Source organism: Trichoderma atroviride, chromosome 1 (assembly GCF_020647795.1).
Source record: "Trichoderma atroviride chromosome 1, complete sequence".
In the NCBI taxonomy this organism is placed as follows: Eukaryota; Fungi; Ascomycota; class Sordariomycetes; order Hypocreales; family Hypocreaceae; genus Trichoderma; species Trichoderma atroviride.
The window spans coordinates 2,395,294-2,422,152 of NC_089400.1; the positions used below are offsets into that span (position 1 = coordinate 2,395,294).

Genomic DNA, 26,859 nt, shown 5'->3' on the forward strand with positions numbered 1-26,859 from the left:
GCTTGGGTAAGCAGCTAGGATACTAAGAGAATACTAGAATGCTAGTGCTATGCTCATCCCATCCACACTGCCAATACCACCGACTCTTTTTCAAAGACCAGGCCATCGGCATTGTACAGTAGCGAGGCGAAAGACTCCGGCAAACGTCTCGCAGCCAGCTCATCACGCAATATGGAAGAGTACCTGCACCCAAGGTAGACCCATGTTCATGTTTGTCTCAGTTCCAAGGGTCTGCAGCTCTGGACGATCTCGCTTCCATTTTCGCTGCCATGCTGAAAAATCATAGTTTACTGCGACTCCCTATACCTACCTATCTAGGTATGTTATGTTTGCTACAGTACACACATCTACGGGCCAACAGTCTTATTGATTGCCAGCGTTACATGGCAGACAATGGGCTTTTACCCTATTGAGCCGTCGGAAATGAGCGGCGAGACACCGAAGCAACCTCAGTTGGGCGACAAGTGCAAGAGGCTGGCGGCCTGTCCGCCTGATTGATCCTGGCCACTGGCCCTGCAGGGAGCGCCGTTCGCATCGCCACAGGACATGTCGGTATGCTGCCGGTCGCCTCTCTCGCTTTTGCACTTATTCCATCATGTGCGACCCCTGCGGCCCACAGCCTGCCCGCCATCCCAGCATGGTCTGGAAGCCTCAGTGCCTCCAGCCAACCGTAGCGAGCCCTTGGCCAGAGTCCCGCCCGGGATACCGCGCCTCCGGGCCTCTCTTAACCCAGCTTTGGCCAGTGGTTCTTGCCCTAGCTTCCTAAAGCCTGCATTCTTGTGCACGTCGCCCACGATCACCTCGTTAATCGTACAGCATCGGGCAGGCACTGTATCTGGAGCAGCTTCAGCTCCTGTATGACTGTCTTGAAAGCAGCGTCCAAGATAGGGTGTCGACGGATGCTAGGTATCTGATGCTGCGAGCCTATTAGTCGGCCTCTTCTCCGCTGCCACACTTACCTTTCACGAGATAACGGCACTGGATTCCCATCTTCCCGCAAATTGCTTCAGCGTTTGTCTCCAACTGTCGCCTCAAGATCAGCTTTTCCCAGACTGTTTCTTCCAATGGCCTAGTAAATTCTGAGATTGTAGCCTTCCTTACAACAGCTGCACTCACGACTAGCCATACCATGCTCACTGTTCTGGCTCATCTTAGCTACTAACGCCCATCTCGCTTTCACCGGCTTTCATAGCCAGCCAAGGAAACATGGCACTAAACCATAGGACCAAGTCGGTTCTTCGGGCATTCTTTTTGAACCTTGCTCAGATCCAGCTCGTTGCCGGTGCCGCAAAACAAATCAATACAACCATTTGTTCATGGGAAGCACCTAGAGGTATTATATCACCTACATTCCAGACACAAAACGACTGCTGACGGTGGGCAAGCTGCTATTATTCGCGATAAGATATTTCTCGACGGAGGTGACATCTCCTGGCTACCGGGATTAGACGATGGATCGTATGGGCCACCCTCAGGTACTAACGGTAGGCATAACGTTCATGTTTTGTTATACTGGCCGTCATTTCCATATGCTTATTCACATTTACCAGGAGCCGTCTCTGATGTACTGCTCACCTATAATTTGAGCTATGCATTCACCTCAAGTACCAACGTCACAGGTCTCTTACTGCAAGATCTTTTATCAAAAGCAGTAGGTGGGACTGGCCAATCTGACATTGGGGCGGCAAACTTTGTCGACGGCGCCCTTCTTGGTAACGACGCCGAATTCTGGTTCTATGGTGGTCAACCAGAGTTGCAACTCGAACCCTTCCCGACCAAAAATAGCATCATCGGATATGAAGCCTTCCAGTACGGGCACACATCAAGCGATTTTCATTCTGGATTTGTCCCAAGTCGAACTATACCAGGCAATTTTAGTCAGTTCGTCACATTTGGTGGTGCAGCAAGAGCTCCATCTGAGAATCTGGCTTGGTACTTTTCCGGAGCGACCTCTGAGTCTGGCGGACTAATTCCTAAAGTCTCCAACGACACTAACCGCCCAACAAAGATATCCAACCACCTCATAACGCTCAACATGACGGATCAGCTTTTTGAGACATGGAGTAATCAGACTTTGCCACCTGATGTCAAGGGTCGCGCGAGCCCCGAAGTAGTCTGGGTCCCTGTTGGTGTGCAAGGTATACTCGTCGCTCTCGGGGGCGTTGTCTTCCCAGAATATGCCGGCAAGAATCGCGTGTCCCAAAACCCAACAGCCAGTGTAGGAAATGCCTCCAAATGCTCCCCTGTTCGAGAATAACATTCTAATCGCAGTGTATAGGAATCACAAAGCCCGAAATTTATGCAAACTATTGACATTTACGACGTTGCCAGCAAAACGTGGTATACACAAGCAACCACAGGGGGGGCCTAGCACACGAGCCCGTGGGTGTGCTGTCGTGGCCACTGCATCTGACAGCTCCAGCTTCAACATCTATTACTATGGCGGGTATGATGGGATTCATGTTACAGAACCATTTCACGATGACGTCTGGGTTCTTTCACTTCCATCTTTTACGTGGACTCAGATCAACAATGGCACGGAATCTCACGCGCGGGCGGGACACAAATGCTTTACTCCTTATCCTGACCAACTCATGATATTCGGTGGCTATCCGCCGCTTACTGGGACAATCGCAAAACCAAACTGTTTAGAGGTTGGGCCTGTTGTTATATTCAATTTAACCAGCGGGGAATGGATGGATTCCTATGATCCCACAAAGTACGGCGACTATGGCGTCCCTGAGAAAGTCCAGGCTGTCATTGGAGGCAATGCGTCCGGTGGTGCAACTGCCACAAAGCCGGCTTCCCCTGGCTGGGCAACTGCAGCTCTTGGCAAAGTATTTGCTACGCCTTACGACCAAAAAAAGATCACACCATACTGGCCTTATCCGGCGGCTCAAACGACCACTTCTCCAGCAGAACCGACAACAAAGCCAACATCTAAATCTAATGGATTACCATCATGGGTAGGACCGGTTCTAGGCGTCATCCTAGGTCTTATTGCGCTCACCTGTGTTATTGTCTTGTTCTGTCTTTGGAGACGGCGCAAGAGTCTTAAAAACCGGTCTAGCACGAATACCAGTGAAGAAGCTGGCCTGAGAATCCTCTCGTGGATCCGAGGACAGCCTCATTCTCACAAGGCTGCCACGGAGACAACGGAAGAAGTACCTACAAGCCCAGAGATGCGAGAATACCTACATCCTAGTTACACCCCGTCAGCTTCAGCATCAGTCCCTCCCCTGCATCATGAAATGGACGATACGCAGTTGGTGGAACTTCGTAAGTACCCAGCATATCTATTCCTTTCCTAGAGAAATATGGCTAATTGAGTGTCTTCTTGTACAGCTGATAATACCAGGGTTGAGCTTCAAGATACGGGGTTATCGCCAATGGACGTTCGTGACCGTTATTCTCATTGGTTCCCAGGTGGCAGTACCAGCGACACCTTGCCAAGCCCTACTAGAAGCTCTCTCCAGAGCGCATCTCATATCATCTCACCGATGAACAAAGATCGAAACAGCGATATATCACATTTTGCTGGGTCTAGCGGTCTGCCTTCGCCTCCGTTACCTGAAGCCGACGAGAGCGACAGGAAGTCTCTAATAGCGACCCCTGGGACAGCCATCACTCCCTCGGGAGAGAAGCGGGACGAATCAGCAAGGACATCGGAGGGTCATGAGTTTGTTGTTTCGCCTCCAACTGCGGAAGAAAACCCAGGAGACGACTATTTAACAGCCAAGAAGCCTTCGTCTTCAGGCAGCCCAACTACCAGAAAAAGCGTGTTCCAGGAGCACAATGATGATTGATGACACGAATTGAATAGCAAGACGGTCCGGCATCGGCGTTTGAATGGGTGGGCAATTTTTATCGTTGTTTTTTTTTTTTATATAGTTTTTGTTCAAAGAGACGACTGTTATGTGTCTGAGTTTGCAAAGATCTTTAATATGATTGTATACCCGCCCGTTTTCAGGGAAATATATATAATGCAGCTACGCACTATCCAAATTCTCTGTGTGTCTTAGTCTAAAGTTATGAGGTTCATGCACATCTAGAAACAAGGTTAAAAGAAGGCAACGAATATTAGGTGGATGCCCCCATGTGCGACTTTTTTTTTTTTCTTTTTGCTGATTTTTGTTTCCTGCTTTTTATTTTACTTTCTTTTTTTTGCTTCAAACTTCAACCAGCTCTTCATCCTCATCCTCTTCAATCTCCTTTACACGCTCCTCTGCCTCTTCCGGTGCGTCTTCCGTTGCTTCATCTCTCATGAGGACTTGTACTAGTCTATCACATGCGTCTTGTACACCCTCGTCATTCACTCTCATGTGCGTCTCCCGAATAATAGGATACACGTTGATTTTTCTCATCAACTCACGGCCTTCCAGCGTGGTCGTCAACAGCGTCAAAGTCTCCACATGGGTCTGGATGTTGGCCGTATCCGAATCACGCTTCTTGTCTGACGGGAGAAGCTGCAGATCTGGCAACATCTCCATCGTCTCATCCACGTCGTACTCCTCGTTGCCGGTGATGGGCAGGAGAAGGTACGGCAGGATGTTGATGTCCGACTCGGACAGGAAAGACGGGTGGGCGGGGATCTCAAAGGCGGCGTTCTTGATGGTGTTTGCGACGCCCTTTCTTCGAATGTCGGACTTGTGCTCTGTGAAGACCTTGAGCTTGGTCAGGGGGATGACGCCGTCGTAGGACTGTGATGCGAGGAAGTACTGGCGGATTTCCGTGTGTTTGGCGAGGTCGGCGAAGACGTAGGCGAGGTAGTCGTAGTCTGCCTTTTTGTTGTATGCGCCGTCTTGGCCCTTGACGAAGAGGTCCATGAGCTGGTTGAGGACGTTGTCGTCTGAGCCGAGCTGTGAGGGGGGCTTCTTGCTTTCGCTGGAGGAAAGCTTTTGAGCCGTCGTATTTGGACAGGTTGGCGAGGAGCATAGCTAGTAGATCTGCATTTGGCTCTTCGGGATGCTGTTATATAAGAACAACTTGTTATTTAAAGTGGTCTATAAGGGATGGGATGGAATAGTGAGACTTACGACTATATGTGAGAATACCATTTCCAGAAACTTCTCATCTGTTGCTACAAACTCCAAGACTACTGGGTCTTCAGTCAGGTTGATGAGAATATTCAAAGCATGTTCGGCGATTTTCTATAAATCACAAAAAAAAAGAAGATTAGTTTCGTTTTGTAAACTAAAAAAATGAGTATAAGAGGAATGAAGCCTCATGGCAAGACACCCACCTCATGGTCTCGAACAAGGAACTTCAGATGTTTCACTGGTTTCAGCTCTTCAGCCTTGAAGATGGCCGGGTCAGAGAGAGAGTAAGGAATCAGGTTCTCTGTCGCGACGACTCTGATCTGGGGATTTGGGTGGGCGATGAAGCCAACGAGCTGGGGCACATGTTAGCGAACTCTACTTTATATGAACACAAAAAATTTTTGGGAAGGTGGATATACTTCTTCTAGTTCTGTCGGCATGGCGGCCTGTATCTATCTGAACAAATCTTGAAAATGAAGAGTACAGTATTGAAAATGGGGTATATGAGTGTGAGTCGTGGGCTTGAAAGAATGGCTCTTATTGTGAAATATTTTGGAGGGGCAACTTTTGATGGATTTTGATAATAGTGGGGTGGAAAAAGAAGGCCTTGGAACGACGTCAGGTTGGGCGACTAAACCGTTTTGGGCAGCAGTAGTTCCAATAAGACGAGAAGCAGCTGTAAGTTGTTTGGAAGTTTTCGATATTGAAGGTTCATGAGAATAAATGTATGCTTTTGGTTACACACCTAGATATCCATTATAGACTCATCGATACCTCATCTTAATATCTCGACAACCAGACATAGCGCATTAGCCGGGTAGAATGTGCTACTGATGCAATTCACCATGCTGGCAAACAAGCACATTGTCCTAGAACGTAGACCTCTTCAAGACTCTGTTTGCTACTTGAATCATCCGTTATTTCCTCTTGGGATTCAACAAAAAAAGAGCTCTCATTAACATTTTTGCTTCCAAGAATGATATCTCACCACTCCAGCTGCCCAGGGTCCAAAGGCGGTGAGGCGCAAGTATACCACTTTGGCGTAGCACGCTAATCCCTATTCGACGAGAGGGGTGGCAGATCGATAAGACACAAATTTTTGATTTTCTGCCCACCAAGTAAGAGTCGTCGGACCCGGCGCAAGAATTCGCACTCCAAAAGACCCAATCTCAGGTACAACACCAAACAGTTCAATATGCCCAAAGCAACGACTCCTACCGCCTCGCGCCCTGGGCGGCGCCACAACCCTTTGGAAGATGATGTTCTGGCGACCGGCATTCTGCGCAACAAGCCTACCAAGAGAAAGTCCAAGGAGGCTGGAGAATCCGAGGATAATTTCGTGGACTCCAAGGCCTCGAAGAACATTCTGCGGATAGGTCGCGAGCTGATGGAAGAGGAAAATGCTGAGCGACCGACAGCGAGGCCCACAGTGGACAATTTTGGCTATGATTCAAGATTCGGCGAGGAAGAGGAAGAGCATAAGACGTATGATGACGAGGAGGCCTGGGGGGAGGATGATGTCGAGCTCGAGGATGTCGAGGTTGATCCTGAAGACCTTGATACATACAGAAAATTCATGGGAGGCGAAGAGGAGGACGACCTGTTGAAACATGGCTGGGATCTCAAGGGCTCTGGAGAGCCTCAAGGGGACTCGGTCAACTTGGCCGACCTCATCTTGGAGAAGATTGCTGCCCATGAAGCGGCCAAGGCTGGCGGAGGCCATGTTCGCGCGCCCGACGACGACTATGAACTTCCTCCCAAGGTTGTAGAGGTATACACCAAGTAAGTATTGCCACCATTCCTCGAAACACTTCCGTCGGGCAATTGTGAATCGGGCGCTAACAAAAACATCAGGATCGGCGAAATCCTCTCTCGTTACAAGTCCGGACCGCTTCCCAAGCCTTTCAAGATTCTTCCAACCATCCCTCACTGGGAGGATATTATCGACATCACCAAGCCCGAGAATTGGACTCCCAACGCCTGCTACCAAGCGACCAGAATATTCGTCTCTGCCAAGCCTGGTGTTGTCCAGCGATTCCTCGAGATGGTTATTCTGGAGAGGGTGCGCGAGGACATCTACGACACGAAGAAGCTCAATGTCCACTTATTCAACTCTCTCAAGAAGGGCCTCTACAAGCCCGCCGCTTTCTTCAAGGGCTTCCTGTTTCCTTTGATTGGCAGCGGCACCTGCACTCTTCGAGAGGCACACATCATTTCCGCTGTTCTGGCGCGAGTCTCCATCCCGGTGCTGCACTCTGCCGCAGCCATCAAGGGTCTTTGCGATATTGCTGCGCAGGAGGCCTCTCAGGGTAGCGAAGGCGGTGGCGCGACCAACATCTTCATCAAGACTCTGCTGGAGAAGAAGTATGCCCTTCCTTACCAAGCCATCGACGCTGTGGTCTTCCATTTCTTGAGATTCCGTGCCGAGGACCCTGCTTCCGCCAGAGCCGGTGACAGCATGACGGTTGTCATGAGCGGATCAGATTACAAGGCCAAGCTGCCCGTTATTTGGCACCAGAGCTTACTGGCCTTTGCGCAGAGGTACAAGGGCGATATCACGGAGGACCAGCGCGAGGCACTTCTCGATCTGCTGCTGACGCACGGTCACTCTGCCATTGGCCCTGAAGTCCGACGAGAACTGCTGGCTGGACGAGGTCGCGGAGTGCCTCTGGAGCCTCAAGGCATGGCTTTGGACGGCGATGACACAATGGAGATGGATGCATGAACGCTACAAAAAGCAGACGACAGCGTTTGATGGGAACATGCATGGAGTTTCGGCGTAATTGGATCAGGGAAGCTATTATAATGGATATTTGAGCTATGAGGACAGCCGGATTGAGTCTCACGAGACGTGTCTAGTGCGATAATCCAAGAATTTTTACACCATGTTGAATGAAATAAAAAGTTATATCCTAGCAATACATCATCTCTCAGCGATAAGATACTGCGGGTATCAATCTTTTGTCTTGACAAACACTCATTTCTCGGTGGCAACAACTGGAGTATGCGCCTTCCACCAGTCTTCTTTGATTTTTTAGTATACACATGATGGAAATGACCAAAGTTCTCTGCACATCGTTTCCCATCCACATTATCATTCCTACTAACATTCGTTAAGCGATTCATTAATCCTAATACAACAGATTTTCCCTAAAAAGAGTTACTCGATATTCCCCCTTCCTTTCTCTTCAGCTCTTCTACTTCTTTTACAACCAATTATTTCATCATCCACTTCACTCGTCTAGGCTTGTATTCGACCCTAGAAGCATTTTTTCTTCTTGTTTCATAAGTTTATTTTTGTAATTGATTTCGTCTTTTTGCATATATGGAGTTGGTCGCCAATCTTGTCGCAATAGGCATCGAACATGTCCGAAGTCAGACATGCAAAGAGCTCTTCAGCGCGCCGTACATCGGCCAGTCAGGATGTCAAGTGCGCTCCAGCCTCACAGATATTACCATGGCAACTAAATCAGATTGCTAATCATGTTCTGCAGCTATTTCAATCTCCCAGTCCCTCAACCTGGTCCGCCGTTCCTATTCCTCACGTTTGCGACACCCTCCAACATCACCCACGAGCCTCCTCGATCTACGCCTTGGGAGAGGGCTATGCAAGACGGCGCATTTACAAACTCAACTTCCCCAACAGGCTCAGGAGTTGGCAGACAGAGGTCTGATTCCTTGTCTGCTCCCAACCTGAAATTTGGAGTCGATCCGCCACGGCCGCCTCGCGAGGGATACGAGTAGGTCTGGTTTCCGGAGGGCTATTGGGCGGAGAGACAACTGGCAGCAAACGCTTCTCGCAAGAGTAATGCCAGCTCCAACGCTCGCTTTTAGAAATGGCGCTCGCGATCAACCAAATCTGCAAGTGAGACGGATGCGCTGCATAACGGGCTGTATGCATCCCGGCTCAACTCCATGTCTGGCCCGCGATCGAGATATGAAAAACCCAGACACGATCTTCCAGCCATTCAGCAAGTATGGACGCCGTACTTGTCCGAGTCTGATCATGTCTTCTCACTGCAACACCCCACTGAGCCCGTTTCTCCAGCCGCTGTTGCGATGACGCTGCCAAGATCCCAACAGTCAAGTGAAAGCATCGTGGTCTCGCCTAGCTCAAAGAGCCATCGCTTGGTCAATGTTCCCGAAATTCCTTCGCCTGAGAGCCTTGCCCAATCATTTCCAAAAACAGGACCTCCGACAACGCCACTACTTTCACCCAGACTCTTGTATATGAGGGCTAAAAAAGAAATCGAGTCTAAGATCAAGCAAAAGCACCATGATGACTCGTATATCCATCAGCCCACAGCCATTGGTATTCGTCCAGATATTGAATATTCAACAAAGTCTTCTTGCATCAATCTGACTTTTGACGAAGATCGCCAGACGCGAGCAACGGTTGAAGGCACCAAGAAATTTCTCGCTGCTCAAAACATCAGCAGGTCAGGAACGTGGTTCAAAGATGAGCTTCACACATCCAGGATTGGCCGCAAGCTTTTTGGCAGAGCACCGTGGCATCGAAAGGAATCTGCCGAGTCATTAACCAGCGTTTCCAGCTCCATACGATCGGTGCTCAAGGGCAAGACGCCACCTGCGACTCCTGCAAACCATGGCTTAAGTTATACAAGTACGTAAACATTGTCTTCCTTTATATCAATGAGTGTCATTTCTAGAGACTAATTGGCAAACTATCAGGTACTTACAATTTATCAACCAGCCCATTTCCCGGAGGAGTAAGCTAACCCTAGTTTTTTTTTTCCCCCTTCTCAACGTTATCCCAGACTTGTCATCAGCTCATTTTTCATAGGAGGCCGTTCGGGTGAGCACACCACCAATGGACGAAGATACGGCAGATGGCAAGCCACGCGCTTTCTTCACATCTTTGACGCCCCCTATGCCAGATGGCGAGGCCAACACAAAAACAGCGCCGGCGTCAGTACGCTCTACGAAACGCTACGGTGTTCATAGTAGTAGTAGCATGGCACCTCAACCTCGTGAGTGGTGGGAGCAGATACCTCAGCGCGGATGTCGCCGCGACCTCCTCGACGCCAACAGTGGCTCTACCGGTAGATTTGAATTCGATGTCCCGGAACATTTGCCTAGGAGTCCAATGTGCCCGGCCAATAAACGTCACAAAAGCGGCGGCGCAGGCGTGTGTGTATATCATGGCCGGAGGAGGGCTGGGTCTATTCTCGAGATAAGATGAGCGGGATGAAAGTAGTAATTCACACCTTAGCAGGTTTATGATTCAATTAGCTATTTTTGATACTTGAAAGCATCTTTCCAAGCGCAATAGCTGTCTTTCCAAGGTCTACGTTTCCTAGTATCATCCTGCCGCTCAGAACGTAAAGTTGACCCAGGGTTATACCTCATACGGTCTCCGCTTGGATTCGCCATAATTCAGATAAGATCCCAATCTCAATATTTACTAATTCTATATTTTAATTCAACTACGCATACACAATAGCGATTTTATCTCGACAATTACGAGTGAAGAAAAGCAGACCGTCGTTTCCAAGGGAACGACAATTGCCTGATTGGGCACTGGGCGAGGAACGTACCAAACCGGCACAGCGGCGCTAAATTAACGCGCCAGCGGGAAAACGCGCCACGCGTGTTCGAATTAATTAACAAGTCTAGGTTAACCAACCTCCATTCTCAAATCGCTGCGAGGAGGCCGGTCAATGTTTCAAGCTTTTCGAGGTCGGGAGCAGTCAAATAACGCAATGTTCGGATTTGCCTGATTTATAAACGTATAGCCGTGAGAGCTGTATAGTTCTGAAGCGTTTTTAAGCGCTCTTTGCCGCCGCAGGCCGAACAATGGATCTCGATACGTCTCCTAGCAGTCGCAAGCGAAGCCTCGACGAAGATGAAATAGCCATAGCGCCAACAAGCGCTTTCAAGAGGCGCAAGGTCGATGAGGAGAATGCAGATGTGCCCCCGGCGCAGGGAGCCCTGAGCTCCTTCACCTCGGCGATATCGAGCGTCTTTGGGTACGGCAGTAAAAAGGCTTCAGAGACCCAGAACGAAGGCGTCGAGAAGGGTGTCTCCCTGCCAAAACCGCCATCACAACCGCTGTCTGCGACGTCACCGAACAAGGCTCGACCAGCAATCAAGCTAGCAGCTCTACTGGGATCAAAATGGGATACAGGAGAGGGGGACCGGGCATCATCACCGAAAAAGGGGAGAGGAGGCAGGCGCAAAGTGGTGACTGAGCCAGATAACAGCTCGGCAACAGACCCAGGACCTAGCCCAAGTAGAGGCAGAGGCAGAGGCAGGGGAAGGGGAAGGGGAAGGGGAAGAGGCAGCAGAGGCGGTAGAGGAGGCCGAGGCAGAGGTGGAGCAAGAAGCAGTTTCGGAAAAGAAGAAGACGAGGAAAATGTTGATGTCACCGTGGAAGAAGAGAGGCCGCAGGCCGTTGCCGTGCCTCACGAATCGCCTTCAACGGTGCGCTCGATCAGGCGCCTCGATTTTATACCTCTTTCCAATGGTATCATTAATAACACTGCGGACGAACTTTCGACAAACGAATACCCTTCCATGAGCCCTCTGAAGAGCCGAAGCCTCAACCTGAACGAACGGCTGGCTGAATCGACTAGTACTGGAACCACGCCGAAGAGTATACTATCGCCATCTAAGAACAGAGGGCCTCGGCCACAGAAAAATGTTTCTTTCAATAAAGGCGGCGATGACGAAGCTACTACTGAAATATTCTTTGAAGATTTACCAAAAGAGCCGGTTGTAAAAAAGAAGCCTGGCCGAAAACCTAAAAATGCCCAGCCTGTTGTTGCTACAGATGAGATTGTCTGTGGTGTATGCTCTCGGCCTGAGTCACAGGCGCCCAACGAGATTATTCTATGCGACAACTGCGACTTTGCAGTTCATCAAATGTGCTATGGTGTGCGGGATATTCCTGACGGCGATTGGCTATGCAATTCGTGTGCACAAGAAGACGCGCTGGGCATAGCCAAGAAACCCACTGAGGAAGAGGCCCCTGACGCAGCTGCCGATACAACTGTTACGCCTACTCCTGCCATCGAAGTACCGGATATTCCTAATCTAGACCATCATCTGCGTGCCCTGCAGAGGGTCCTCCTGGATCGATGCAACGGCCGCAGGACGATTCGAATGTTTGGCCAGCAGGATCAGTATGAGAAGGCGCATCAGCTTGTCGAGCAAACTGTTGTGGCGGGCGAGGGAAACTCTATGCTCCTTATTGGGCCCAGAGGGTGTGGCAAAACAACGGTATGCATATGATACCCGTATACTGAAGTATGCCATTCTTACTGACAGTTATTCAGATGATCAATAACATTATCAACGACCTGTCACGAGAGCATCGACAAGATTTTCATGTTGTTAGGCTGAACGGGTTCATTCACACAGATGATAAATTAGCACTGAAGGAAATCTGGCGGCAGCTTGGAAAGGAAATGCAGGTCGATGACGACTTGCTGAGTCGGGTGAGCATGAACTCTTGGATAGGTTCTTTGGATCACGGCTTCTACGTTTCGCTAACAACTGTTCTCTCTGTGTAGTCAAATTATGCAGATACCATGGCATCGTTATTAGCACTGCTGTCGCATCCTTCTGAGATTCTTGGACAAGACGAAGGGTTCACCTCGCAGTCTGTCATTTTCATCATTGACGAATTCGACCTATTTGCGACGCATCCTCGACAGACGCTTTTGTATAATTTGTTTGACATTGCACAGTCTCGAAAGGCGCCTATTGCAGTTCTGGGCTGCACGGCCCGCCTTGACGTGGTAGAGATGCTAGAGAAGAGAGTTAAGAGCCGATTCAGCCATCGATATATTTACTTGTCGCTTCCCAAGAACCTAGCGGCTTTCTGGCAAGTTTGCCGACAGGGGCTGATGCTCGGAGATGCTGAGCCGGAGGAAGAGGGCCTGGACCGGAGTATTGATGGGTTTCCCGAGTTCCAGGCGTATTGGGATCACAAGATTGAGGTTAGTGTTTTTTCTCCTTCTCCACAATCGACAACCCCCGGTATTCTAACAACAGCTCGGCGTATAGGATCTTTACAAGCAGCGGGCATTTCAGGACCTGCTGCAGTATCACTACTACACGACTAAGTCACCGTCGGCATTCTATAATGAGTGGATATTGCCGCTTTCATGGGTCACAGCGGGCAACCCAAATCTTGAGATACCGGCCGTCGGGTCAAATTTGACGTCTCTAACAGCACCGGATTCCCGACTGCATTTGCTATCAACGCTGTCAGATCTCGACCTCGGGCTATTGATTGCGGCGGCACGGCTTGATATTGTCGCCGACACGGACACAGTCAACTTTGCCATGGCGTACGATGAGTATAGCGCTCTTGCGGGACGACAACGCGTTCAATCGGCTACGGCGGGCATGCTTGCTCAAGGCGGCAATGCGAGAGTCTGGAGTCGCGGCGTGGCGGCTGTGGCGTGGGAGAGGCTTGTTACCCTCGGTCTGTTGGTTCCGGCTGGCGTGGGCGCTGGCAGCAGGAGTCAAGGGCATGGAGGGCTGGAAGCAAAGATGTGGAGGGTGGACGTGGCTCTGGAGGAAATCCCAGCTGCCACGAAGCTGAGCACGGTTTTAGCGAAATGGTGTAAGGAGATATGATTTCATGTTTTCCACCTTTTTTTCTTGCGATTTTCTTGCTTGTTTTGCGACTTGAGCACTGTTATGAGGGGATTCTCCTTTTCTTGTCCTATTGAGAAAAAAAGGCATACGCATGTACGAATGAAATATCACGGCACTCATATATCATAGACTGTGGGGGAAAAGGTTGGAATGGAACGGGCCGTCCCATACTGAGGAAACACGCAAAGGCAGGTAGTGCTGCTACTGGACACGTTAATTCTACGATTATTACAACTAGGCATATTAATTACCACCTTATTGCTATGGTTATGACTAGAATGATTACCACTGGTAGCAGGTACTGCCACACTTACACGCAACACATCTCAAACTCATGATGACAGGGCATAACCGGAGCAACATGGCGTCTCTCGGCCGAGTAATTGTCAAGGTACGTTCAAGACCGGGGACCCTCCCCTCTGCCCCTGTCACTATATACCGAACCGTCAAGCAAAACGCAGAAAGATGTCCCGTCGTTTGCGCATCTCTGCTGCAATGATTACAGTATACAGCGGATCACAACCCACCAAATTCGATTTTGGTCAATAAGATGGCGGGCCGATTTTCTTTTTTTTTTTTTTTTTCCTGTACGCATTTTTCACCGCACGGGCTTGTCAGTCGGACAAACTAATGTGCCCATTACCCGGCTTCAGGGATGACAAAGTTGGTCAAAAGAAGGAATTTAAGGTTGTATTAACGCCGCTGCACCGCGTTCTACTCGAGCACAAAGGGAAGGCCGAGTGGGGGCGAGATAAGAAAAAGGCTGTGGGTTTTAATTCGCTAGTATACGAGATGGAATGGAAATTTCCCTATATAAAATGTATATTTTGTCGAAAAAGCTGTGGAGCAAACAATAGGAGGTTTTTTTTATCGAGTTGGAGCGAGGCGGCTTTGATGATGCGCCGTCGGGCTAAATGATGTTCTTTTTTCTGTGGTTCGGTTCCCTTTGGGTTTAGGGATCGGATATCGAGAGCCTCTTGGCCGACAGCCGGAGCTAAATGCTTTATTAATGGGGATTTTGCAAAAAAGGCGATATATATGTATTAGAGGATTTCCAGATTCAGTATTTTTCTACATTTGTCATTTTTTTTTTCTTGAATTTCGTTGAGAGCATTGATAGCAGGAGAGTGCGTAAGAGTCAGTTATCAGGCCGTTGGGATGAACTTGAAAGCCGAGTTTCTGAACGCGGGCAATGAATGATACCGTTACCTATGCTGGATGCCTATACATCAGATACTAGTATGGCCAAATCGAATTACCTTGGAGATATTCACATTTCACGTCCCTGTCAGAAGCGTAAATTGTATCATTAGAGTAGAAAAAAAAGAAACACAGTCATGTATGTATCTCATCGGACTAGCCGCATCTTGTCGGATACTTCCACCCGACAATTCGGTGCAACGCAATCTATAAACTTCCAAAAGAGGCATTTCGTATACAGCCAGCACCCACTATTAGAAGAATGTGTCGCCCAGAACGGCAAACGCTCGGCCAAGCTAGTGTTCACACAACGACATCTTTCGGGCTTTTGCGAAGAGAAGAGTGATGTTGACAAATCCGAGGCCTTGCTTTCACGAGCCTGCACCGCAGCACCCGCAGCACCCGCAGATTCGGTAATACTACATACGTCGACAGCTTCCTGGACCCTTGATGGATGTAGAGATAAGATAAAGCAACCTGCAGCCCGTTTCGAAATGGGGTGATAGGCGGAAGTTGATCGCATCAGCGGAAGTTTTTTTCTTACAAGAGCCGGGGAAAAGAGAAGCTTGTTAGCTCAGCCTTGTGGACTGGAGATGAGTTGGATGTACATGTGAGGTTAGCACGTGAAATCGGGTAAGCCAGCGTGTGGCGCATGGAGAGAAGAAGCACAGCCTCGATTGGCAGGCAAGGACAAGAATAAAAACAGCCACGAATTCTAAGAATAAACTGCGATTGAGTAAGGTCGGCTGCGTAGCCTGGTCGCTGACTAAGGAGCGTTAGCCTGTTTCAAGAAATGGACGGACGAGAAGAGGCATTTGAGCGTTGGAGATGCCCAGCAGGGGAACAGGTGCCCTGGCTGCGGAATGTCTATTCATGCTGATTTGCCTGGATAAACGTGCAGTCATGCTCATTATTAACCCGGAATGCTATCAGTGCAGTACAAACAATTCGTGTGAAGCACAAGACACAGAGGTACGTAGCGCAGCTCCATTCACGTGCATCCCCACATCCCACATGCAGCGTCTCTCGTCCGGCTTCTCCACCAACCGCCTCGCTTCGTCACAAGCAGAAACAGCCGCAACGTCTCATCCTGGACCCCGTCTGCGTGGGATTCGGTGATTTGTGACATAACCGCAGCACCTCGTACTTCCGACGTGCTCGACTGCCTCGATACAATCCCAGGCCATCTTCCCGCCGAACAGCGACCAGGCGCCAACGATTACACGCAACACTGCAGCCGCACGCCAACAGCGTACAGGGCCTCTTCTTCTCGAACCAGCCCGTGTCAGTCGCTCTCGTCTCCTCCACTTCTCTGCTCTCGTGCCAGGCGTCAAAGCGCCGTTGCGACCAACAAGCTGTCAATTAAGAACCCGAATACACACGCTACGCCAATACGCACTGCGCCAATACGCACTGCGCCAATACGCACGCACGCCAGACCTGCACTGCGCGCTTGTTGGCTCCCTTGTAATTGTTACCCGCCCAGGCCAACCAGGCTCGGGGGCTGACACCTGTCAGCACAAAGGCGAAGGCGCTGCTCCAAATCCGTCAAAACGGGGCCTTCATCTCTTTCTCCGTGGCAGTTTCAAACCAATCTCCGGCGGCTGTTCCAGGCTTACGGGCTCGCGGTTATAGGCTAGCGCTGCTGCTATAACTGGCCGCATTACAAGCCATATGACATATTACACAGCAAAGCGCCAATCGACCTTTATTTACTCTTCCCTGTCTTTCTTCCTTTTGGACGACTCTTGTCCTTATTCCCCGTTCCTAGTCTTTCAGGCTGCCTGAAGAATCCCTTTGCCGTCGCTCTTTGCCTGTTTAGCGGAATCCCTTGCTTCATCTCTGAAACGGCGCCTAGGCCTCCCCCCCTCCACCACACAAACGCCCCGCGCCTTAGGCTCGTGATATCAGACATAAGACCGCTGTATCAGCCGCACAGTCTATATAGTGGCAACGCCAACTTGAAACCCACTTGGCACAGCCTTTTCTTTTCCTGCTTTTTTTGTTTTGCGAGAAGAAACATTTCTGCATAAACACCAGTCGCCAAAGGGTTATACGAGAAGAAGAGTCTGAGAATAAAAGAGAAGGCGGAAGAGGAGCCATACAGACACCCTCAAAGCCGAGCCAACATGTCGAAACGAACAGTCTTCACCTCCATCACTCCCCTGCCTCCGGGCATCTCCCGACAAACCGCCATTGACTTCCTCCACAACCACCGCGACATGATCGATCTGAATCCCTTGGTCCAAGATCGCCACATCATTCCACCTCCTCCTCACGCTCTGCCGGAAGAGCACGTCTGCACATGGTACTCCATCACCGACAAAATCTCCTACCTTCCCGGCGGCCTTGTTACGGGCGCAGTGTCATATACTGCGGCTTTTCACGACCTGCCAACGGGTCTGCAGACTCACTGCCATGCGCCCATGGGCGTCGATCTCCGTGAGAAGTGGTCTGTTGCTGGATCTGAGCCCGGGGAAGAGCCGGAGCCGATGGAGCTTGGCTTGGGGGCGCCGCGGACGGGGCTGTACATTCGGGAGGATGTCATTATAACATGCAACATGGTCATGGCAGGCTTCATCAAGAAGACGATTAAGAAGGCTCACGGCGTGCTAATCGACGCCATAGCCTTGAAGGCTACCGGCTCCAATTCCCAACTGCAGGCGTCACATACGCAGGAGCGACAGCAGCAAGCTTTGCCACCGCTGAGGATTCAGAATAAGCTGCTGACAAAACCACTACCCGCGCGGCCAGTCTCATGGCAAACACCACCATCACGGCCGGCCCCGGCATCCCTGACGACAAATACCTACCAGGCAGGGGGGACCTACCAGACAGATACCTACCAAGCAGGGCCTTATCAGACAGAGCCTTACCAGGCGGAGGCATACCAGGCAGAGCCCTACCAGGCAGACGTCTATCAGTATGAGACCGGAGGGCTAGATAGAGGACCGCACTACGGATACGTAGAGGACCGGATAGGACCCCGTACAATGGCGACAAAGTACGCGTAGAAGTTGGAGTGATGATACCCATGGGATTTATATCCCGGCATATCAATCTCTTTATTCCTCTTTTTTTTTCAAGTTTATTATAATATCTGGGTCATAGTTTCTTTCATTTCATGTGCTGGATAACATGATGCATCTCAATGCGATTGGAAAGCGATGCGGGCTGTGGTTTTGGTTAATGTTTGAATTGCACATTTCGATGGATTATATGCGTGGCGTTGGTAGGAAAAGAGACTGGTCCCCTCAACAGAAACGAATGAGAAATCGTCTAAAGTCTCTGTGAGGGGGAGGGAATGGTTTAAAGGAGCAGACATCACTAGCGAGAATTATATCAAGACTTTAGAAATAAGAAGCAAGATTTAGCAAAAATCAATTCGATTAAATGTCAAAAAACCAATGATTAAGGAAAAAGTCTTCACACGGACAAACAGCTCCCACTTTGATGCCCTTCTATGCTGAAATTAAAAAATGGCACTCCAAGTACCACACCGTGATATGAAGCAGCTCGAAAGTATAGAAAAAATTAGAAAAAAGAAGATCTATCCCCAGAAGAACGAACACCCCAAAACCCCCCCCAAATCTCACCAGCTAAAAGGGCCCACACAGGTAAATAAGAACTTCCTTTCCACAAATGTATGCATGCTCATCGCCAACCAGCCTTTCCTAACAGGAGCTGTTGTGTCAATCCTAGCACATGATGGCCTCCTATAGAGCGAGGACACCGACGATGAGAGCGCCAAAGACGGCGGCACCAACGTGGACAAAGGAGCTGGAAGCGCCGCTGACAATGACGGGAGGGGGCTTGGGGTAGCCGGTGGGAGCAGCAGGGCCCTCGGTCTCGCCGTGAGAAGGATAAACGGGCTCGCTGTGGGGAGGGTAGGCTGGCTCGCTGTGAGGAGGAATAGGAGCCTTGGTCTCGCCGTGGGGAGGGTAGACGGGCTCGCTCTTGGTGTAGACGGGCTCGCTCTTGGTGTAGACAGGCTCGCTCTTGGTGTAGACGGGCTCGCTGTGAGGGGGGAGAGGGCTTGGCCGTCTCGGTAGGGCAAGGCTGCGTGGTGCAAGAGTCAGTATATACAGATATATAAACGGTTGGAGAAGGGATGTTGTGGCTTACCTCGACAATGGTGCAGGGGCAGTCGGTGATGGTCAGGGTGGTGGCCTTTGTGACGGTGTACTGCTTCTCGTTGACAGTCACGATGGTAGGCTCCGGGCAGTACGTGGTGTACTGGGAGACAATCTTTGTGGTGGTGGTGGCCCTCTCGTACGTCTTGTACTCGGTCTTGGGCTCCTCCTTGTGCTCCCAGGTCTTGGTCTCGGTCTTGTACTCAGTCTTGGGCTCGGTCTTGTGCTCCCAAGTCTTGGACTCTTCCTTGTGCTCCCAGGTCTTGGGCTCTTCCTTGTGCTCCCAGGTCTTGGATTCGGTCTTGTGCTCCCACTCGTACGTCTTGGAGTCCTTGTGCTCCCACTCGTACGTCTTGGAGTCCTTGTGCTCCCACTCGTACGTCTTGGCGTCTTTGTGGTCCCACTCGTTGGACGTGGACGTCTTGTGCTCCCAGTCGTTCTTCTTGTCGCCCTCGTCCTTGTGCTGGTCGTCCTTGTGCTGGTCGTCCTTGTGCTGGTCGTCCTTGTGCTGGTCGTCCTTGTGCTGGTCGTCCTTGTGCTCCCAGCCGTTGTTGTTGTTGTTGTTGTTCTTGTTATCGCCGTGGTTGTCCTCAGTCTTGTTCTGGCTCTCCCAGCCCTGGTTGGTAGGGGCCGAGTAAGAAGGAGCAGAGTACGCCGGCGCAGCGGGGGCCTTTTCCCAGCCGTTGCTGTCCTTCTTGTTGTCGCCCTCGTCCTTGTTCTGCTGCCAGTCCTTGTTGCCGCTGTCGACGGAATAAGCGGCGTTGGTGGGCTGGCCGTAGGCCGGGGCGTTGTTCTGCTCCGGGGCGGCGTAGACGCTGCCGGCGGCGGCGAAGCTCACGATGGAGACGAAGGCTGCGGCGACCGAGGTACGCATTTTGATTTGATTGGGGTGTGTGTTTTTCTTGTGTGTTTTTAAGAGAAGAGCGAATGTGTTTTGTGTGGGTAGAAACGAATGTTGGAGAGAAAACTCTCAATAAGCAGAAAGAAAAAAACGAAGGAAGAGCTGAAAGCGAATGTGAGGTAGAAGCTGAATTGCTGTGTGAGTGCTGAGGAAAGAAGAAAGCTCATCTTGGACGGACAGATCGATGCCTTATATAGATGGAATCGAGGAGGCCAAGATGCAAGCATCTGGATCAGACCATTCACCCAACAAGGCCGCAAACGCCTCGAATGCTGCGCATCAGAAACATAACAAACCCCACACAAGGAACGTCTTCTTCCTTCTCCTCCTCTCCAACAAGCCCAAACACAGAAGCAACCACTGAGAAAAGAATGATCATTCTGCTAGCAAAGCCGTCTACGGCACAAAACCTGTGAGACATGTAGAAAAGGCAGACAGACAAAAGAATCCAGGAACAGATATCATCCAAGACAAAAAGGGATGAGAGCAGCAGCATACTGTAAGCGGCAGATGGAAGACTCAACGGGTAAAACATACCATTGCCATTTTTAGACCCCTCTCAGGCAGACTATACGCTTCTCCCTTTTTTCCTATTTCGTGTCGGCAAAGGAAAGAATAGTTCGTCTTCGGGTCGTCTTCGTTCCTGTCCAGCCCCCCTCAAGAATTTCTGCAAAAACCACCAGTTCATGCATTCCAGCTGCGCGCCGAAAGCAAATTGCTCTTCATGCCAATGGCCAGTGCTTCACGACCGCAAACACGCATTTTCCCTCCATTCCCTTGGCACTTTTTGCAAAAGAAAAAAACGGAAAAGAAAAACAATTCTCACGATGGCATCATTTTCCGGAAATTCGACTAGTGCACTTTTGAATTCTTTGCTTTGTTGGATTTACTCCTTTTTTTTTTTTTTAATCGTTTGATTTGATTTGACTCAGGCATATTCCGCCTTCGATTCTCATTCATCGCAGGTCTCATAAGACCGTAAACATACATACAAAAGTACTCAAACATACATCTGTGCCGGCTGACTCCCAGAATCGTCCACATCTGTTCGATGCCCTTCGCCGTTGCAGTGTCTCGGTTTTTCCCATCCACCGCAGAAAGCCCGCAGGCATACAGTCTCTTCCATGCTTGGGTGATAGATATGTGGCGCGTTTGGATCGACGCGCAGATCAGTAGCCCACTTCGTTGATTCGCGGCCATAGCCATCGATTCCGGCCAAATGCCCCCTTCCTCCACTCCCTCCTTTCTATGAGCAATGCATAAGTTGTCAAATTGCAACATAATAAAAAATGCGTGCATAAAACAAGCCGCCATGTTTGTGCCGTGTTCGTTGCCATGTGACCTCTCTTCTATACCAGGTTTCCCTTGAACGCCTTCCACTCTCTCGTTCTTTTTTTTCTTTTGTCCAAATCAAAATACAAATAGAAAGACATTCTCAACCGGTCGTAGTAACCATTAGAATCCATCCAGACGGTGAATCGTGTCAAGAAAACAAAATGCAACGCGAGCGTCGTGGAAACAGAAAAAACAAACAAAACAAGAAAAAAAAACAAGTGGCAAATGACACTATGAACACCGGTTCGATGCAGATATGAGAGCAGAAATCTAGTAGGTATCAAGTCGTGCCGCCCTTTGACAAAGCAAAATATTAAAGGGAAAAGGGAAAAAAAAAAAAACATATGCGGAAAGGGGAAAGAAAAAATCGAGTAAAAATTGGTGTCATGTGCCGGTGAGTCGTCGCATTCGTGAGAGGCTGTGCGTGGGGTGATGCACGCCTGTCATCCATCGTCCAAGTTCGTTAGCATGTACCTAGATGGTGGCCATTACTGTCGGTTGGAGCGACTCAGGCTCCGCTCGACGCCGCCTCGTGCAGGGACGCCGTCGATGTTGAAGTTCTGCAGCTGTTGCTCGTACTTGGCGTTGCGTAGAAACTTGGGCACGGAGTCCTGCAAAGTATTGTTAGTATTCATTATGATGGCACATGATATGACAGGTGGTAAGAGCTTACACTAGCCATCAGCTTGAAGACGGCGTTTTGAGCATTCTCAAACAGAGAAGTGACCTCCTGCAGCGTCTCCACCATGCCGGTCTCTTGACCAACAGCCTTGGTCATTCTCGTGGCCAGGTTGTTGCGCAGCTGGTGATCAATGTTGAGCTCGCAGGGTGAGCCTGGAGCCAAAAAGGCGTTGTAGATGCCGTAGGCCTGAGCCATGGTCTCTTTGATGATGTCCATCGCCTGCGATGAGGGTGTGGACTCGGCTTGTCGGATAGCCGTCTTACAGCCCTGCACGAAGTCGTTGACATCCTTGTAAAAGGACAGGTTCTCCTCGCAGTGCATCTCTCTCAAGTTCTCGCGGAAGAGAAGGCGGAGGGCGGGGTCGTTGAGAATCTTCTCGAGGCGCTGGGTGTTGGAGTCGCGGACGACACCGTTGCGCTGTGAGCCGGTTCCAGCCTCGCTCTCGGATGGGCGGCCACGGGAGCTAGTGCCATTGATCACATCCTTTCCTCGCTGCGAGATTTGGTAGACAGAATACTTTGTGGGCTGGAACAGATGACATCCAGGGTTCCCGAGCATAAAGGATCTGTCCTGCACCACAGTATCTATCAACTCAAACTCGACGAAGAGGGATGCGATCTCGATGGCCTCCCGTCGGTCCACAATGGTGCAGCAGTCCACCAACCAATCCGAACAAGCCTTGCCGGTGAAGGTATCTTTGTATACCTTTCCGTTCACCCGACGCTCAGCAGCCATCTTAACACCGGTGAGACCATCTTCGTAATCGTGCAACGAGTCCGAATCCGCAATAGCCAAGTTGGCCTTGACATTCCGGGTTTCGGAGCCGACGAATCGGCGGAAAATGACCTCGACAGTGCCCCGATCGCTGAGGATCTTGTCGCTGTGCTGCTCTCGCTCCAGAATGACGAGGGAGCAGCAGTGGAGGTTGACGAGCTCAGAGACTTGCTTCTGTTGGATTCCGTTTCTACCGCAAAATCGATCCAGAATTGCAACGCCCTTTGCGGTCAGCTGCCAGACGGAGCCCTTCATGTTGTAGATGGGCTGTAGCTTTCCATCCGCAGACTCAATGAAGCGGGCATCGACAAATCTTTGGCAGATTGTTCGAGCCATGTCCTTGGCCATGGAGAAGGTGGTGGTGGTTGTCGTCGTGACGATCCTTGAGGGGTCCTTGGGGTCAGGCATGCGGTTAGACTGGGAGAATTTCAGAGACCCCAGGTTGTTAATAGCATCTTCAGAGAGGAAAGTGTAGTCCACCTTTGTCAACCGCACTCTGTGAGAACCAAGTGGCAGAAGGCTGACGATCAGTGTAGAGAAGAGATCCTTGAAATCCTATTTTTCCATGTCAGACATTGTTGTTGCTTAGATAAAGCGAAGGAGAGACCAATAGCATTGTAGAGGAGATCGATGCAGGTGCATATATCGGCCTGCATATGAGCGCCCGCTCCAGAGGAACGAGCGGGGAAAAGACAGAACGGGGGAAAAGTAGATGAGGAAAAGAGAAAAAAAAATGAAAAAGAAAACAAGATAAAAGAAAAACAAATGAAAGAACAGAGATAATGATGGAAGAGGATTAGAATCATCCAGTGATGGAGAGCTACATACTCTAGTAAAAGGCCGTTCATCATCGGTCATGCGCAGCAAGCGCGAGGATGTCTGGTGCATCTTGGGAGAATGCGAGTCAGAATTCAGCCCGTTCGGGGGCTGGCTGGGAGAGTGCTGAGCGGATGAAAACGAGGTTGCAGCAGACTGGCTGTCTCCTCCGGGGTTTGACAGCAGAGACTGGGTCGAGGGGTTGCTAAAGGCAGCTGGCCTGTCGGGGCTGGCGGGCTCGTCCCTCAGCTGCTGGTGCGAGCCTGCGTTGAGCGAGAGACGGGCGAGCGTTGGGTTGGACTGGCGGTTGCGGATGACGGGCTCCGAGATGCTGGCGATGACGCTCTGGGTTCTATCCAGAGCCGCGACTGCGCGTGAGAGGATGCTCGGGGTGCGCTGGTGGCGTGGCGCTGAGCCTGTGATGGAGACGGAGCTGGCGTGGCGGCGAGAATGTGAGACTGGTGGTGGAGATTTGGAGCCGTCGAGGTGACGCTCTGCAGATTGCGAGGCGGCCGTGAGAGACTTTGTTCGGTCGGATTGCTGTCCCGGCGGATGAGGCAGAGGCTCGACGATGGTGTTGAGAGGTTGCGACAAGACGGCCATCTGAGAAAAAGAATTAGAACATGGAAGGTTTTAGTGAGCTGGGAGGTCAAATAAAAGAGGGACAATTTGAGCTTCTGGGGGGGGAGGGCTTTGGGGGGGCGTGTACGCAAGAAGCCTGAACTTCAAGCCCTTTAGTGGCGCTGGGGTGGAGGAGTGGGTGCGGACAGCGGGCAGGGGTCCTGTAGAGCGCCCCGCAGGAGGGGTGGCTACAGGGGTGCGTGTACTGTGTGCGCCGCAGTCAATGCTTGTAGACCCTGGCAGGCATTGAATTGATCTCGCTCGTTGTCCGAGCGAGCCCGTGCAGAGGCACGACTGCGGTCTCAGGAGAGCGAGAGACAACGAGACGAGGCGCTGAAGAAATGGGCTGACATCTCAGGATGGCGGGAGGCAATGCTCGTTTTGCGTTTTGACCGCTCCGTGGTCTCTCTTCAACGGATTCAATGCTTTAATTATTTCTGTCCTCAAACTTTTAAGGAGAAGAAGCACGACAGGTGGGACAAAGGTGCAGGCGAGATGAGGCAAGGCGAGGCAAGGCGAGGCAAGGCGAGAGACGAACGATTTAGAAAATCAGACACCATCATACAGCAATAATAGCAGAACCGACTGACCCGTGGCTGGTTTCTGGCTTCGGCCGCCGCTGAGCCGCTGGCTTTCTGAAGCTGCACAGGTCCGGGGACGCTCAGGTCAATGCAGCGGCATACAGCGTGTCTCGTAGCATTCGCAACGACGACTGCGTTGTTGCTGGGCTTCTTCACCGATTGTTTTGGTTTTCTTACTGGCAGAGGCGGGATGTGGGATTGATGGGATGATGCATGGACAAAGTCAGTGTCATTGATTCGGCAACGGAAACCCAAAGTCATGGCCATGTATGCGCTAATCCGGGCTCTTGAAACTCTGCCGTGGCCACACAAGCGCCCCGGTTGCTGCATTGCCCTCGTCCTCGTCCTCGTCAACGCTGTGCAAGGATACAAGAATGTGGCTTGCCGTAAAAACGTGGTTGCGGCACACGATGGTTCAACATGGGGGAGTGTCTCGTAGCACTGCTTGTGCTGCTGCTTGTGCGCGTTGAGAATTGAAGTGTCCACTTGGGGCCTCGCGCATGCTTGCCAGAGCACAGCAGAGCAGCACGAGTAGCTGTTGCAACGGTGGTAACATGGACCGTAAAAACAGCACAGTCTACAGGCACCGGAGAGCCATCAGCAGCCTCGTGAGTCAGAGACAAAGGTGAGGTGAGCTTGTTCCCGCGCATACGAGTTACTGGCTGTGGTGCTTGTGCGTTATGCGTCACCAGCAGTCAGAACTACCGCTGCTAGCTGGTACTAACGCTACAGCGGTACCATGGAAACTTCCAAGGCTGCTGGCTCGCACAACGTCCGTGTCTGCCACCATGGCGAGTACATACACAATGCTGCTAGGACTGATATCGCATGCATGCCGTGCCTGTGTTGACTGGTAATAAATTACAGCAGCTGTCGCGCGCCCCTGGCTGGTGTTGCTCCTCAACGCGCGGGCCGCCTGCGTCTTCTCCAGGGCTACCAGATGCGCCGGCTGCTTAGGCATAGAGCTACTGTCCTCTAGGCCCACGAGAAGAGCGAACTGGCCCAGCGCCCTTTGTGGGGCAGCTGACGCTGGCTGGCGTGCACGTCGACTTTTGAGTCGGAGCAGCAACGCCTGTCGCACTTGTTATCATGCCAGCCGCCCTCGTGTGAAGTTTGACCCAGATCGGCGCGTGGCTCCAGGGATGGGCTGCGTTCAGAACAGGCCCGGCGCCGTGCCAGGCTCCCTACTGGGCTACTAGCACAGGGCTCTCCTCATGGCTTTTGCCGCCACCACCAGCCAGAAAATCCTGTCATGGTCCGCCTGGGAGCCTCAGTCGTCATCAGAGCCAAGTTTCGTGCTTTACAAAGGCATGACCGATCTTGCTTTGCTCGGGTTCCGTATTCAACTATCGAGGATGTGGCGTGCTGCTAGTAATTCATGCACGCCGTCCAGGGTAGTTGCAGATGCGACAATGTGATGAAGTGTTTCGACCCGAGGAAGAAGAAAAAAAATGGCGACGACTTCACCGCCAATGGAGCAAAGAAGGGAAAAAAAATTCAAGAAGCTGCCAGCTAGTGGTTTCCACCAGAGGCCCATCCACAGAACAAGTCTGTTTGAGATATCGGTATTTCAGCAATGCGCTGCGTTTCGAGCGTAGTGCATCTCAAAATAGCAAGGCGAGTGGTCCAATCAATGACACAAGACACAAAAGAGGAATTGAAAGCATACGAACCTAGGGCTACTACCGCTAGTTAGCTGAAGGGGCCGGGATCTTTGTCTTTCTTTTCGTCCTTCCCTGTGGTGCGGCTCCTCTCTTAGCTGAAGAAGCGGTGCAACTCGGTGACGCCGTGATGAAGCAGATTCGCTATGACCGGTTTTTTTCGTGCCCTTTTCTCTTGCCTCTAAACCTGCTGATATTACCCGGACGAATGGTTGACCTGCCCTCCCATCCGCTTGTTTCAATTCACGGGCTTCGGAGTTCGCCAAGTAAGAGACACAATAGGGAGGGGAGCAAGGACAAGTGACGCAAGAGCACCGGCCGAAGGGGTGGGAAATGCAAATCGTCACAGCGCACGTCGTGACTTTTCTCCGAATTACCGACAAAAACGTGGCCGGCAAGTGCACGACAGCGTCTCTGCCAACGCTAGACGGGCTGTTGCTTCTTTCGCGCTCTCTTTAGTCAACTGGGTAACGTTCGTTAGCATC

General features: G+C 50.8%; 10 protein-coding genes across 10 annotated transcripts; 6 read left to right on the plus strand and 4 right to left on the minus strand.

The window, feature by feature from the left end:
- Nucleotides 1–101: 101 nt before the first annotated feature.
- Nucleotides 102–3,992, plus strand: TrAtP1_000891 (uncharacterized protein). The gene is made up of 5 exons (XM_066110761.1): nt 102–1,333; nt 1,386–1,484; nt 1,551–2,218; nt 2,279–3,279; nt 3,346–3,992. Exons 3-5 carry the CDS (start codon nt 2,178–2,180, stop codon nt 3,804–3,806), a joined length of 1,503 nt encoding a protein of 500 aa, XP_065966834.1. The 5' UTR covers nt 102–1,333; nt 1,386–1,484; nt 1,551–2,177; the 3' UTR covers nt 3,807–3,992.
- Nucleotides 3,993–4,169: 177 nt separating this feature from the next.
- On the minus strand, nt 4,170–4,826 carry TrAtP1_000892 (uncharacterized protein; the record flags this gene model as incomplete). The annotated part of the gene is made up of 1 exon (XM_066110762.1): nt 4,170–4,826. One exon carries the CDS (start codon nt 4,824–4,826, stop codon nt 4,170–4,172), a length of 657 nt encoding a protein of 218 aa, XP_065966835.1.
- Nucleotides 4,827–5,003: 177 nt separating this feature from the next.
- Nucleotides 5,004–5,479, minus strand: TrAtP1_000893 (uncharacterized protein; the record flags this gene model as incomplete). The annotated part of the gene is made up of 3 exons (XM_066110763.1): nt 5,004–5,150; nt 5,243–5,392; nt 5,459–5,479. 3 exons carry the CDS (start codon nt 5,477–5,479, stop codon nt 5,004–5,006), a joined length of 318 nt encoding a protein of 105 aa, XP_065966836.1.
- A 700-nt stretch (nt 5,480–6,179) lies between these two features.
- On the plus strand, nt 6,180–8,108 carry TrAtP1_000894 (uncharacterized protein). The gene is made up of 2 exons (XM_014090865.2): nt 6,180–6,821; nt 6,894–8,108. The coding sequence occupies exons 1-2, from the start codon at nt 6,235–6,237 to the stop codon at nt 7,762–7,764; spliced, it is 1,458 nt and encodes a 485-aa protein (XP_013946340.1). The 5' UTR covers nt 6,180–6,234; the 3' UTR covers nt 7,765–8,108.
- A 296-nt stretch (nt 8,109–8,404) lies between these two features.
- Nucleotides 8,405–8,783, plus strand: TrAtP1_000895 (uncharacterized protein; the record flags this gene model as incomplete). The annotated part of the gene is made up of 2 exons (XM_014090866.1): nt 8,405–8,469; nt 8,534–8,783. The coding sequence occupies 2 exons, from the start codon at nt 8,405–8,407 to the stop codon at nt 8,781–8,783; spliced, it is 315 nt and encodes a 104-aa protein (XP_013946341.1).
- Nucleotides 8,784–8,954: 171 nt separating this feature from the next.
- Nucleotides 8,955–10,202, plus strand: TrAtP1_000896 (uncharacterized protein; the record flags this gene model as incomplete). The annotated part of the gene is made up of 2 exons (XM_066110764.1): nt 8,955–9,663; nt 9,732–10,202. The coding sequence occupies 2 exons, from the start codon at nt 8,955–8,957 to the stop codon at nt 9,776–9,778; spliced, it is 756 nt and encodes a 251-aa protein (XP_065966837.1). The 3' UTR covers nt 9,779–10,202.
- Nucleotides 10,203–10,686: 484 nt separating this feature from the next.
- Nucleotides 10,687–13,921, plus strand: TrAtP1_000897 (uncharacterized protein). Its single transcript, XM_066110765.1, has 4 exons — nt 10,687–12,281; nt 12,338–12,499; nt 12,575–13,003; nt 13,071–13,921. The coding sequence occupies exons 1-4, from the start codon at nt 10,857–10,859 to the stop codon at nt 13,647–13,649; spliced, it is 2,595 nt and encodes an 864-aa protein (XP_065966838.1). The 5' UTR covers nt 10,687–10,856; the 3' UTR covers nt 13,650–13,921.
- A 2,335-nt stretch (nt 13,922–16,256) lies between these two features.
- Nucleotides 16,257–18,238, plus strand: TrAtP1_000898 (uncharacterized protein). Its single transcript, XM_014090870.2, has one exon. It carries the CDS (start codon nt 17,000–17,002, stop codon nt 17,882–17,884), a length of 885 nt encoding a protein of 294 aa, XP_013946345.2. The 5' UTR covers nt 16,257–16,999; the 3' UTR covers nt 17,885–18,238.
- TrAtP1_000899 (uncharacterized protein) lies at nt 18,239–21,567 on the minus strand. Its single transcript, XM_014090871.2, has 2 exons — nt 18,996–21,567; nt 18,239–18,929 (listed from the first exon to the last, which is right to left on the minus strand). Exons 1-2 carry the CDS (start codon nt 19,875–19,877, stop codon nt 18,525–18,527), a joined length of 1,287 nt encoding a protein of 428 aa, XP_013946346.2. The 5' UTR covers nt 19,878–21,567; the 3' UTR covers nt 18,239–18,524.
- On the minus strand, nt 21,559–25,808 carry TrAtP1_000900 (uncharacterized protein). The gene is made up of 5 exons (XM_014090872.2): nt 24,723–25,808; nt 24,221–24,540; nt 23,524–24,114; nt 21,913–23,250; nt 21,559–21,850 (listed from the first exon to the last, which is right to left on the minus strand). Exons 3-5 carry the CDS (start codon nt 24,112–24,114, stop codon nt 21,728–21,730), a joined length of 2,052 nt encoding a protein of 683 aa, XP_013946347.2. The 5' UTR covers nt 24,221–24,540; nt 24,723–25,808; the 3' UTR covers nt 21,559–21,727.
- Between the last annotated feature and the right edge of the window lie 1,051 nt (nt 25,809–26,859).

What these genes read in the sequence shown, in the direction of transcription:
- TrAtP1_000898 (XM_014090870.2), top strand. Translation starts at nt 17,000, where the DNA reads ATGTCGAAACGAACAGTCTTCACCTCCATCACTCCCCTGCCTCCGGGC.
- TrAtP1_000891 (XM_066110761.1), top strand. Translation starts at nt 2,178, where the DNA reads ATGCCGGCAAGAATCGCGTGTCCCAAAACCCAACAGCCAGT. An exon ending in CCCAAAACCCAACAGCCAGT is followed by an intron (nt 2,219 to 2,278) that starts GTAGGAAATGCC and finishes CGCAGTGTATAG; the next exon opens with GAATCACAAAGCCCGAAATT. An exon ending in TACGCAGTTGGTGGAACTTC is followed by an intron (nt 3,280 to 3,345) that starts GTAAGTACCCAG and finishes CTTCTTGTACAG; the next exon opens with CTGATAATACCAGGGTTGAG.
- TrAtP1_000900 (XM_014090872.2), bottom strand. Translation starts at nt 24,114, where the DNA reads ATGGCCGTCTTGTCGCAACCTCTCAACACCATCGTCGAGCCTCTGCCT. An exon ending in ATGAACGGCCTTTTACTAGA is followed by an intron (nt 23,251 to 23,523) that starts GTATGTAGCTCT and finishes ATGGAAAAATAG; the next exon opens with GATTTCAAGGATCTCTTCTC. An exon ending in TCTTCAAGCTGATGGCTAGT is followed by an intron (nt 21,851 to 21,912) that starts GTAAGCTCTTAC and finishes AATACTTTGCAG; the next exon opens with GACTCCGTGCCCAAGTTTCT.
- TrAtP1_000897 (XM_066110765.1), top strand. Translation starts at nt 10,857, where the DNA reads ATGGATCTCGATACGTCTCCTAGCAGTCGCAAGCGAAGCCTCGACGAA. An exon ending in GAGGGTGTGGCAAAACAACG is followed by an intron (nt 12,282 to 12,337) that starts GTATGCATATGA and finishes ACAGTTATTCAG; the next exon opens with ATGATCAATAACATTATCAA. An exon ending in ATTGGGATCACAAGATTGAG is followed by an intron (nt 13,004 to 13,070) that starts GTTAGTGTTTTT and finishes CTCGGCGTATAG; the next exon opens with GATCTTTACAAGCAGCGGGC.
- TrAtP1_000894 (XM_014090865.2), top strand. Translation starts at nt 6,235, where the DNA reads ATGCCCAAAGCAACGACTCCTACCGCCTCGCGCCCTGGGCGGCGCCAC. An exon ending in GTTGTAGAGGTATACACCAA is followed by an intron (nt 6,822 to 6,893) that starts GTAAGTATTGCC and finishes CAAAAACATCAG; the next exon opens with GATCGGCGAAATCCTCTCTC.
- TrAtP1_000899 (XM_014090871.2), bottom strand. Translation starts at nt 19,877, where the DNA reads ATGCGTACCTCGGTCGCCGCAGCCTTCGTCTCCATCGTGAGCTTCGCC. An exon ending in GCCCCTGCACCATTGTCGAG is followed by an intron (nt 18,930 to 18,995) that starts GTAAGCCACAAC and finishes TGCACCACGCAG; the next exon opens with CCTTGCCCTACCGAGACGGC.